Source organism: Mustela putorius, unplaced genomic scaffold (assembly GCF_011764305.1).
Source record: "Mustela putorius furo isolate JIRA1106 unplaced genomic scaffold, ASM1176430v1.1 tig00003853_pilon_pilon_pilon, whole genome shotgun sequence".
In the NCBI taxonomy this organism is placed as follows: domain Eukaryota; kingdom Metazoa; phylum Chordata; class Mammalia; order Carnivora; family Mustelidae; genus Mustela; species Mustela putorius.
In genome coordinates this window covers 52549292-52562462 of record NW_025422005.1, presented here as the reverse complement: position 1 = coordinate 52562462, position 13171 = coordinate 52549292, and the positions used below count along the sequence as shown (strand labels likewise).

Genomic DNA, 13171 nt, shown 5'->3' with positions numbered 1-13171 from the left:
ATAGTGAGATAGATAGCCATCTTGCTTCCCCTCCCCCTCCCCCAAGAAGCTGGGTGAGCAGTTCCAGATCATTAATCAGTAATAATGACAATATTCCGTATCTCAGATTATTGTCAGAGCTTCATCCTGGGAGAGAACCCAGGAGTTCTGAGAGGTAGTGCCCCCCATCCCCCAAAAAAGGTTTGCTACATTCTCCAGGAAAACTACTAACAACAGCTCCACCAACCACAGTTCCTCACTACGGATGCCAAAGAGTCCACCAAGTTCTACTCACGTGCCACAGAAAGGAAGCGCACTCAGACTTTAACCCTGAGTACTAACCCAACAGCTGCAGTCTTTTACTTACTCCATTAGCTAGAAATTCTCATCTGGGGGTACTCATTTACAAAGGACAACGACAAAAAAAGCCAAAAGCCCAATAGAAATTCCATAATGGCACACATAATAACTGTCCCAGGGTTATGTTCATAAAGGAATAATGATGAATTGTGAAAAAGAAAAAAGGAGTCAAGGATTTCATTTACTTTTATATATTGTTTCTGTTCCTACAGGAAGATCCATTAGTAATATAATGATCTTCCTCATAAGGCTCAAGTTACATCCTTGTGATTTATTAGAGTTAAAAGGCTTGTCACTAACAGTCCAGAAGGCACCCCATTCAGTGTTTCACCCGTGTCAACTGAGCATTTGAAGTCAGTCTTTTCCTTGTTTAGCAGCTAAGTATTTATCATAGTACTTAAAATGTTTAGACATATTCCTTTCTTACTTTGGTTGATGTGTAATACTCTCAGGAAAGAATAAACCACACATTCCTTTTTAAAAAATTGGAGACCTATAGAAAACCGGCAGTGGACAAAGTATAAAAAGCAATATCAGACCACACTGAATCAAGTCTTGGCCATATTATCTAATTCAAGAATGACTTGGAGGAATTACTTAATAGCTGAGTTGCCATTTCCTCAAATCGAAAACGGGAAGAGGAACCGTATCTGTATCTCAGGTTTGCGGTATAAATTCAATGAGATAATTCACAGTAAGCAGCATTTGTTAAAAGAACACAAACTCGCATGTCAAGTAAATAATCTTTGCCTAAATGCAACAATGTCTAGGTACATAACAGTTCTCGCAACCATCCCTCATCTATTAGAATTCTAGAAAAAATACGTAATTTGCACTGGAAGTACCGCCACACTAGATGGGATTGATAGTCTAGTCGGACCACTGTTTGGTCTCATAAATGCAGTCAGTATTTCCTCAAGAGGGCATTTCCGCCCATTAGGGCATCCACCTGCAAGAGATTAGCAAGATACACCAAATATATGAACACATGTCTCCTGTGACTTAACTATGCCCTTGGGATGAGCTTTTAGTTTCTCTTTCTACAATGCCAAGTATATGGTTAAGTCCTCAACAAATGTTTGCTGAACTCATCAACTGCTGATCCCTTACCAGAGGTATGCTCAGAATCTCCCTTCTAAGAGATCATACTCTAGTTTATCCATTCCATCCCAGGATCTATAAAGCACTACAGCATTATTCTTACATGGTTCCTGCACTAAGAACTTTATTTTTAGAGGACCTACCTCTAGAGGACCTACCACAAGTTTTTTTTCTGCTGTAAGAACATTTAACATTTTCTTTTTTTTTAAGATTTTATTTATTTATTTGACAGAGAGAGAGAGATCACAAGCAGGCAGAGAGGCAGGCAGAGAGGAGGGAATGTGGCTCCCCGCTGAGCAGAGAGCCCAACGCAGGGCCCAATCCCAGGACCCTGAGATCATGACCTGAGCTGAAGGCAAAGGCTTAACCCACTGAGCCACCCAGGTGCCCCAGAACATTTAATATTTTCTTACCTCTCCCTTTCCCCTACTTTAAGGAGTACTTCCTCACAATATTTTTGCATTTCCTTTAAAACAAATCCAAATTCAATCCGCGTAATTTTTTTTTTTAAAAAAGCAGAATGAGGTACTGTAATTGTAGCTCTTCTATAAAGTGACCACTTCAAAAAAGTAAAACCATGATAAACTCTAATATATTAAACAAGTAAGGCAAACTGTTAGAGAAAGAAAGGGAGAGAAAAAAAGCGAGAACTTCATCCTTACATTCTACAACGACCTCTGCTATACCTCCCTCATACCTAAGAAACCCAAGTTTGGAAATAGTCATGGAGGCTCTACATCTAAATTCACCTGAACTCAACCCAGTTCTCTAACCTTTTAGGTGAGCCTGGACTCACTATCACAACCAATACAATGAAGAAAACACAAAACTAGGAAAATTCTGTCTTTGCCACTTTACCATTTATAATGATCACTCTGACACAGTTTTCTCATATGGAAAATGGGATAAGGACACCTGCACTTTTTATGATGTCATAAAGAGGATAAAATAGAAAATACACATGGATACACTAAGAAAGAGCCACATAAATATTACAACTAACACATTCTCTTTTGCACTATTTTTCCAAAATGAGAGACCACCATCCCATTTTATGGAACAAGGCATAAGTAGGCCAGGAAAAGGGTTTCTAAGATAAAAATGAATTTCTCTTTTGGAAAGTCAGACAAAGAACAGTTAAGACCTGAAACAGACTCAGATTCATTTCCAATCAAGGAAACCTAAACAACGAGCTCAATTTGCCAGGACTCTGGTTTGAGAGAACAATCATCTGTTTGCTCTGAGCTTTGGCTGATTCATTACAAAATTCTCCATCTGGGTGGCTTTACTAGCTTTCAACATTTCTTTTACCTTCCTACAAATTCAGTGCCTTTTGTTCACTCATTCAACAAAAATTTCATGAACACTTACAATAAACACAGAGCCACGTGTAGATTTCGGTAAGTGGGTGAACTAAACCAGGGCTCAGCTTAAATAAATCCCCAGGGGACAGGTGGAGGAAAGGTTAGAGGCAAAGAATGGAATCCATCTACACCACCTCCAGGATTCCTCTACTCTGGACAAGTCTGAGCCTTGAACATACTTAACTAGGTAATTATAAACAAAATGAGAGCCTTCAGGCTACTACCACACTAGATTATGCTTGGCAGGGCAACCCAAAATAAATCCACATTCTGGAAATATGAGTATTGAGGTGCAGAGTATCTCTAGATACTTTTTTCAACAAATATTCACTAAATGCCTACCCAGTACTGGGCACAGGGAGCCAGGATTAAAAAGACAGGATTCCCGAGTGCTCAGCACTTCCACGCCTCCTCTTGTCTACCATTGTCCCTTTCTCCCTGTGGTGCAGTGCACAACTCAACAACAGAACCAGGTTTTCTTACAGTGAAAGGTTTCTGGTAGTAGAAATACAGAAGTAATACACATGCAAAGCTGGCATAAATCCCATGTCTAGTCTCTCATTTCTCAACTAGCATAGCTTCTACTTAAAGCTCCCACTAGTCCCTTCCAGGGTCTTTCTGTGATTGTTCTCTCCTGGAAGTTCTCTAAAATTTACAGCTCTCTTCTTACAGGCCTTACCTAAGAGGATTAAATAACACAGTAAGAATGGCAATCTTCTCACCCCTCTACTCTTACATGCATTCTCTACCACTCTATTGTATTCTGAAAGCAGAACACAAAATACAAAAATGTCTAGTCTGTGCCTGCCATGTAACTTTTGGAGCAATCTTGCAACACGGACCGTCACACCCATTTTATAAATAAAATGGATGCAGACATTGAGAGGTTAAGTATCCTGCCAAAAATCAAATAGATGTAAATGACAGAAAGTGCTTGGAGCTCAAGTTTTCCATATCAAAAGACAAAGCTCTTTAGTTCTCCATCGCAAGCAACCCCTGTCCCAAGGAGTAGTTTCCTAACCTTTCTGGCCTTATACCCAAGGTCTCAGAGGTCCCAACTCTAAATTTCTGAAACACCACACTACTTAGAACCGATTACTTACATTTTAGCATATAAAGTATCATCTCTCTAAGACTGACTACCTCTATTCAGAGTATCTTTGAAGAAATAACTATTTTGTGTTTGTTCTGTTACGAAGTATTTTTCTTCTACGAGTAAAGGGATGGAATTTCATGCATGATCTAGATACTTCTTTTTAGATGGATTCTAATCCATTGCTTTGACCTGCTCCAAATTTCTCATGACTGGGGACTTGAATTTATATAGGTACGAGAATAATTTGGAGTATTAGCAAGCATTAGGTTTGTATAAAACCAATATGCTTCTCCTTTACTGTACTCCAATGAATGGAATTGGTGAAATAAAACATCAAATTTTAAATCTTGCAGGAAGAAGCGTCAGTATCAAGTAAAAATTCACAAAAATAATTGAGGAAAAACTACAGACTTCTACCAGAATGTATTTTAAATGCTAGAGTGTTTTGAAACACAAGAAACAGACTAGCAGAGGCACCTGGGTGGCTCAGTCATTAAATATTTGCCTTCAGCTCAGGTCATGATCCCAGAGTCCTGGGACTGAGCCCCACATCAGGCTCCCTGCTCAGCGGGAAGCCTGCTTCTTCCTCTCCCACTCCCCCTGCTTGTGTTCCCTCTCTCGCTATATGTCTCTCTAACTAACTAACTAACTAATTAAATCTATGGAAGGAAGTAAGGAAGGAGCAAACTAGCAGTTTGCATCCAACAGCCTAAATGCCTGCTACAACAATCAACTCTCCTCACAGGAATCTAATAGAACCCAAAGCTTTTCAGTCTCCAGAGTACAATCCCTATTTTTTGACAGAAGAATAAAAGCCAAAGTGTGACCAATTTTTGAGAGTAAAGAATCAACAAAAATCAAGTTCAAATATATGCAGATGACGGAACCCACACACAGAATTCTAAAGCCGCTATCATAACTATGCTCAAGGATACAAAGGAAAACATGCTTGCAATAACTGAAAAGAACATCTTAGAAAAATCCTCTATAGAAAGAAACAAATGGAAATCCTGGAGTTTAAAAATAGGATACTGAAGTTTAAAAAAGTCTAACTGTGGAGTTCAACAGCAGGTTGAGACATTAGGAGTAAACTTAAAGATAGATCAACAAAAATGATCTAATCAGGAGGTCAGAGGGGAAAATAATTTTTAAAAGGAGGCGGTGGCATTATCTCAGGAACTTAAAAAATATCAAAAGATGTAGCATATAGGGAATCAAAGTCCCAGCAGGAGAAAAGAGAACAAAGCAGAAAAATATCTGAGCAAGTAATGATCAAAAAGCCCCCAAATCTGATAAAGACCAAATATTTACAGATTCAGAAAGCTCAACACACACCAGGGAGGATAAATATAAAGACTGATATGACTAGACAATTATAGTCAAATTGCTGAAAACCAAAGATAGAGGGAAAAACTGTGACAGAATCCAGGGGCGGTGGGTGGGCAATGATATTAAAGACAGTGACAACTTTTATGGCCTTCTCATCAGAAGTGAACTCCACTACACAGTGGAACATCATTTATGCTTTAAGGATTAAAAAAAAAAAAATCAGTCTAGAATTCAGTCTCAAGCAAAAATATCTTAAGAGTAAAGGCAAATAGAGATCTTTTCTGAGCACTTGAATAATGAGAAAGAGACTCTGTCACCAAAATATCTTTAAAGAGGTTTTTAAACTATCAGTTGATTATCTTCAGGGAAAAAAATGAAGCTTATTGGGAATGGTAAGTATCCAACATTCATTTTTCTTTTAATTAACTTACTGAATTCATAGGACAATTTAAAGAAAAGTTTAATATTCTCTTGTGCATTTTACAATAGGTAGAACTCTAGTATGAAGGACAGTAGTGGGAAATGGACCTACCAGGTTATGAGGGTTCTAGATTTTCTATGAAGTGATAGAATATTAAGCTCCAAATAGACTATAATAAGCTAAGGGTGTATACTTTAGAGGGTGTATAGAGCATAAACCTAAAAATAAGCAAAGAAATACAAGTTTAAAAAGCTAAGACAGATTAATATGAAATTCAAAAAAAAAATCAAAAATTCAAAAGGAGGTGGTGGGGGAGGAACTAAAAGAGGGGAAAATGAAAATAGTTGACCCAAATCCAACAATCAAAGTAAATACTCCCAATTAAAGACCAAAACTGTCAGTTAAAAAAGCCACAACTCTATTTGGTCTACAAAAGATACACCGTTACCAAGGGAGACACAGAAAGTAAATGCTTATAAAAAGACCTAGTGCAAATAGTAAGCATAGAAGGGCTGGAGTGGCAATATTAGTATCAGCTTAAACTTCAAGAAAAGACCACTGTAACCAGACATAAAGAACATTTTATAATGTTGAAAACAACTCCTCAGAAGGACCAAACAATTTTAAATGCATACCAGCCCAATAATGAAACCTCAAACTATAGGAGGCAAAAATGAGCAGAATTAAAGGGAAAAAATGCACAACTCCAACAATACAGATATTAACAATCCTCTTAGCAATGACAGAATTAGACAAAATAAAAATCAGCCCCCAAACAAATAATCTGAATTATCAACTTGCTTAATCTAATGGGTATATGAAGAACCTAACAGTCAGCAACTACAGAATACACATTCAAGTTTACATGGTATATTCATCAAGGTAAATCATATGCAGGGCCATAAAACCCATGTTTCAACAAATTAAAAAAGACTGAAATCACAGAATACGTTCTTTGACCACAGTGAAATTAAATTAGAAGTTAGTAACAATAGCTAAGAAAACCCCAAATGTTTTGGAAATCGGACTACACACACTATAAAGTAATCCTTGGGTCAAAAAAGAAATTAGAAAATATTTCAAAAACTGAACTATAAGAAAACCATGATCTCAAACTTTGTGGGATGATAAAAGCAGTGCGCAGAGGACAGTTTATAGTGTTAAATGACTATCTGAAAAACAGAAAGGTGTTAAAAAAAAAAATCAATGACCTAAAATTCCAATTTAAGAAGCAGAAGACCAAACCTAACCTATAACACAAGGAAAGAAATAAAAAAGAGCTTAAATCTGTGAAACAGAAAGTGGAGAAAATTAATGAGGCCAAGTTATAAAAACTTGGTCATCACCACCAATTTACTTTACCATTTGTTCTCTCTCATTCTCTGTCAGTCTAATTTATCCATTCAAGGTATCCCCCCCCCAAAGAACCAATATTTTGTTTTACTGATTTTTATGTTCTTCTTTTAGCCTACAGTTATTAAAAGGATAACAAAATACTATAAACACTTCTATGCCAATAAATTTGACAACTTAGATGAAAAGGACAAATCTCTTGAAAAAAATCCTCTTACTGAAATGGATACAAGACAGAAAATCTGTACCTCCCCCCTCAACCCCACCCACAAAACCCAAAGACCTATAGCTATTAAAGAAACTGATGATCAAAAACCTGCCCACAAAGCATGCTCCAAGTCCAGACAGCATTCAACCAAACATCAGTGGAAGGATACCACCAACGCTATACTCTTTTCAAAAGTCAAGGACAAGGAAATGTTTCCAAACCAGTTTTATAAAGCAAATACCCTAGAATCACAAAGTGATAAGTAACAGGGGGGTAGGTGTGGAGGTAGTAGATCAATGTAAAGGAAAAATCAGGACTCTGGCAGGTAGGGTGGGCTGCATTTTAAAATACACCTCTTTCAGCAAGCGACTTCTGAGGAAAGACTTGGAGCAGGTGAAGGTCCTTGGGGACGAACATCTCAACAGCACCAGTGCAAAGCCCTAAAATGCAGGAATATGCCAAGAAACAGCAAGGAGTCAAGTGTGGGGTCCTGCAGGCTCAAGCCAGGTAAGTTTATCAACACAACAGAAAGGATCAAACCTCTTCATACTGATGTTAATCGAATACAATGAGGACCCTGGATTTAGCAACATGGGCATCATAGGTGACCTTGGAGAGAGCGGTTCTGTAGAACTTGTAGGGCTGGAGAAAGTTTCGGAGAGAATGCGAGAACTGGACCAAAGGAGTATGGATACTTTGTGAGGGTTTGTGCTTCAAAGGGAAAGAAAAAAAATGAGGCAGTACATGGAGAGGGAAGCAGGGTCAAGGGTTTGTTTGTGCTTAAGACAGAAGAATAGCACGTTTACACGCTGAAGGATAGGATCCTGAAGAGAGAAAAAAAGGATTAAGAAAGAAGTACTTGGCCCAAGGTCAGGTATATTGGCCCAAGGTCAGGTACACTGCACACACAGGTGTTGCTCTTACCCTAATGGCCTATTCCAAAAGAATTCTGAAGTCTTCTAAAATCAGCCACTGCCATCAATAATTTATGAAATAGTACATGATGAAAACAGACTTGCTATCTCATTAAATAAATGATTAACCTAAATAATTACTAGAGCATTTGTGAAAAAGTTAGACCAAACTCTTGACACATGTCCAAGGTGCCTCTGGTTTCTTTAGTGATTCAATTAAGTGCTCCAAGAGGCTCTTTCTCCTTTTGTTTCTTCTTCATTGCTTTGTGTTTTATGGACAATGTTTGGCTTTCTTTGGGGCACTGGATCAAAAATTCATTTTTCTTGATTCTAGTTCAATTTCATATAATGGCCTTATGTGCTCATACAACTTCATTTCTCAAAGTTTTTTTTAAAAAATGGAGTCTATGGGAAATGCCCCGCGTAAGAATGTGTGCATGGGATTTTATTTCCTGAGGCTGTTGCCACAGATTTTTGGCAGCAAAACTACAGATACTGAACTAATTAAAGATTTAAAACACATTGTTAGGCATTTAGAGCCACACTCAGAAGGTTAATTTAAAAGAAATAATTAGAAAAAGCAAAGCAAAGTCTATACCATAGAGAGTTTTGTAGTAAGAGTCAAGAATCACAAAATGTTTATTAGTTTTAATTACTTTGCTCCCCTAAGCAGAAGATATTAACAACGCACTAGATTTACTGCCAACTTACACAGTATGCACAAGTCAGATCCAACTCTCAATAAGATTCGATTAGTAAGGTGGGAGGGTAAGAATCCATGAGGTTCTAGTTCTCATTATCCCAATGGAGGAATGATGGACAGAAAAATCAAATCTGGATTGCAGATCCTACAAAATATACCAAAACATAAAGTGGTCCACTAAAAACTGAGCTAAAATGGGAGTATAGGGGTCAATATTCCACCTTCAATAACTAGCCTATTTTGACTTATCAAATGAATCTTATAAGCAATTATGAGGGTTCTTATAATAATGATGACATGATAATTATCTCCACATACTGGATGCAAAAGAGGCATAAGATCAATTTGTTCAGGGTTCTTCCAAAGGGCAGACTGGAGAGATTGAAGGAAGGTTCAAAGTACATTCTGGGTCAATGTAAGGGAATTTTTTGACCATCAGATGGGGGGTGGGGCACAGAACTGGGTGAGAATTCATTTGAATGATCAAAAAAAAAAAAGCTTAGCAGAGGCTGCTGTTTTGAATTGAATATACAAATTTTAAAAATGAACCCTTAAACACACACACACACACACACACATATATAAACTTGGTGTCTAACTTCTTTTGAAAAGTAGCTAACGTAACAGTCATGAGACTACAGGTAACTTATTTTATCTCTTGGAGCTTCAGTTTGCTTATCTGTAATAAGGATATTTTTCCTTCAAGGTTATTTCAAGGAAAAAAAAAATATCAATGTGATAAGCACCAGCATTCCATATGTCTGCAATCAGTTGCTATAATTTTAACAAATTATTAAAGGCTTCCAAACTTGTGCACATCTTGTTAAATAAAGCAATGGTATCAGTCTGAGAAAACAAAGTAAGTTTCACATCTGAAGACAGCTGAAGAAGAACTTGTATCTGTTCCTTCAAGGAGAGCAACAAAGCTGATCTCCCTGGGTCAGTTTCTTTAAAATGTTATCAAGTGGCCTTTGGTCTCCCAAAAAGTTTCCTCCAACACACTTTGTGTAGAAATCTTCCCTCCCATAAAAACCCTTCTAAATTTCATGACCTTAAAAGCACTTCTCAGTTTGCTGGAATAAACATAAGACAGGAATTATTAAGATAAAGACTTGATACAGCAAACTACATCATATTCACTGTAATGTGAAGTCATTAGTTTTTTAAAAATACCTGAAGCTAAGAAAAAGAGTACACACGTAAGTGCTTACATCCTTTAAATTTAACCTCCAGAAACCAATAAAACATTTTAAGGTCTACACACAGGAAATGCTGAACTCCAAAATTAAACCATGGTAATTTATTATAAATAAATAACTATCCCATCAATAACTTCACTCTAATGACACTTGGAAAGCTTTTCCCTCTTGTGTAGCACTTCTGAAGTTCAGATCAAGTCAAGCTGTTTTCCAGGAATAAAGTAAAGGCACCATCTCAGGGAACTGGAGTTATTGTGTATTTTACCACTGTTATCTTTTTTTTTCTGTGGAAGCACTCTGTTACACTCTGGTTTTTAGCTTGGTTCTTTTTTTTACTTAAGTTTCCAACCTTGCTTCAAGTTACCAGTTGACGGCCACACAGTGTAATAAAGTTGGTGGATTAGTTGAAATTAAAACCCAGAATCCTCTTTACCACCCTTCTTTTTAAGCACAAATCAATTATTTATAACCAAGTTCACCAACACTATGTTTTAATTTAGGAAGCAGTCAATTTGAAGGCAACTATAAATAAAGTAAATAGAATCTGGCCTCAGAACTTTTCGACCCCACACAGTACTGAAAGGAGAGAGAAGGACCACGAAGCAAATGAAGAATACAGGAGAAAAGAAAAATTAAAGAACAAAAGAAGCCAATATCCACTGAGCTGCTTCTATGCCAGGATCTTCCACACAAAGGATGTTACTTGTTCTCAACCATCTTGACATTACTTCATTTAACTCTCACTATCTCATAAAGGACATACTGTATTCACCTTACTTAAGGCCCTGAAACAACAGATCCAAAAGGCTGACTTGCTTACTGGGGGTCATGGAAAAAGTGAAAAAAACAAGAATCTGACCTGGGGTGGTCTGATTCCAAAGCCTGGGCACTTCTTGCCGGTATCAGATGAAATAATTTCTAATATTTTAAAATTGGGGTCAGTTCAGGAATTTTCAAAACAACAAAAAGGAATTAAATCATACTCCCAAAGTGTAACCCAAATAGCAAAAAATATCCACAGAACCATTATTTCAACAGCCTACTAAGAACTTTAAGCCCGAGGTTGTCACCGTTGTGCATACAACACAGATGAACCCTACAGAGCAACAGGAAACCTCACGTAGAGATGGCCTGCGAAGGATAACGCAGCTGTATCCAAAAGCAGGACAAAGAGAAGGTCAAGTACTAAGTAACCTCTTACCTGCTGTACTTCACTTTCTCCATTTGAGATCTTCTCCGTGTAAACAAAGGAGTTGAATATCCGCTGGAACAAAAAGAGAATGAACAAACATTAGATTTTCTCAAGACAGCCATTTTCCAATGAAGATTGTGTGTGTGAATAATTTGTTTACAACACAAACAGAATCAATCAGAAAAGAATTTTATTAAAATTCTGTTATTTTACACTGAGAAATCCATGTATCAGCCAAAGTCAATCACACTTATATAAGCAAATACCAGGCACTTCTGCAGTGAAATAAACCAGATGTTCCACTGTATTTTTCATTTTCAAAAATACATTTAATTATAGATTTCCGGAGCCCATGCCATTTTATCCAAGTGGTATAATCTGACAAAGTTGTGTTTCTCATTTAAATCCTGCACTCCCTGAATGCTGTAATTGTTTACAGACACTAAAATCTAATGCAATAAAGGTCTTTGAAAGGGATTCTTTCCTTATTCTCTCGTGTCCCTGGTCCCACCAGTACCTACTCAATATTATCTATCACCTTCATTACCCAAGCACTCCCTCGGGAGGGTAACATAATAGGGCTTGCCAAATATGTGCGGCCTTAAGATCCAGTTCTTACATGTCAGGAAATGGGACAGCCGTGCCAAGACATTCGTCCAAACTATGACACACAAGCATACACATTCTTCCACTGCTCTCCGCCTAGCTGGTAACTACCCCCTCCATACATCGCCTGCATTTAAAACATCCCTGCAGACTTATGACTTTACCAAACCCTACCCATTCCTGAGCAGTCACAAGAGATTAATATATAACATACTAAAGAAATTAGGATCCAAGATACGTATCTGTTAGAGACACAAAAAAAAGAGCAGCGTCCCCCTCATTTACCCTAGAAGTTTAAAGATACCACTGGAATTCTCCAGATGAGTAAGGAGTCAGACCTGGAGATGTCAGCCAAAACTTCCCTTTTTCCTTTCTATCCCACTGCCAAGGGCTTGTCAGCATCTGGGACAGCTTCCAGGATAGCCTAGCACACCTGCATGGTTGTGGTGAGGAAGGCAAGCGCCAAGTTTACCAAGTGCTGGGCAAAAGGGGAAAGATAAGATGCTAGGGAGGAGGGTGGGGAAGGAGGGAAGGACTGTGACAGAACGGGATGGAATTACAGTCTGGAAAATTCTAATTACGAATTATCATAATTTTACAAGACACCACTCATTCATCCAACAGATGTTAATTTTCCCTTTCCTTCCTAAAAAGGACTCTGCTGAGGGGTGCCTGGGTGGCGTAGTCAGTTAATGGGCTGACTCTCAGTTTCCACTCAGCTCAGGTCGTGACCTTGAGTCCTGCTTCTGGCTGGGCTGTGTACTCAGAGCAGAGCCTGCTTAAGGTTCTTTATCCCTCTCCCTTTGCCCCTCCCCCCTCAAATAAACCTTTAAAGAAAAATGACTCTGACAGGAAAAGTCCATATTTCTAGTAATAGTGCTAAGGCCAAGGATACTGGCTGCTGTGTAATGAATGCTTACTATGGGCAGACATTATTCTCAGCGTGTTTTGCTTTTCTTTTAAATGTCTCCTAAAACACCTTCGTGACATGCACTATTATCTCCACCACACAGCAGAGAAAGCAAGCAGATTTGTTGAGTGGCTCACGCCATGCACATACTGTACCTTTGTGCACATATCCTAGTCCATCTTTATATGGAAATCACTGCAGCTCCAAAGATGAAAAACTACTACCCTGGGAAGTTAAGGATCTTACCCAGCATCACTTGGCGAGGCTGGAATTGGAACCCAGACCAGGTGCTCCTAACTCTATTGTCTCATGAGAATTTGCCACACAGCTGCCTGACACATATTTAAAAACAAAACAATGGGGCACCTGGGTGGCTCAGTCGTTAAGCCTCTGCCTTCACCTCAGGTCATGATCCCGGGGTCCTGGGATGGAGCCC

At 38.2% G+C, this 13171-nt stretch overlaps 1 protein-coding gene across 1 annotated transcript in view; it reads right to left on the bottom strand.

Moving 5' to 3' along the window:
- The window catches only part of CACHD1 (cache domain containing 1), a 205604-nt gene that overhangs the window by 110670 nt on the left and 81763 nt on the right, over positions 1–13171 (bottom strand). Inside the window, exon 2 of the mRNA XM_045064669.1 lies at positions 11229–11291. Coding sequence (XP_044920604.1) covers positions 11229–11291 — 63 coding nt within the window. The remainder of the gene's footprint in view (positions 1–11228; positions 11292–13171) is intronic.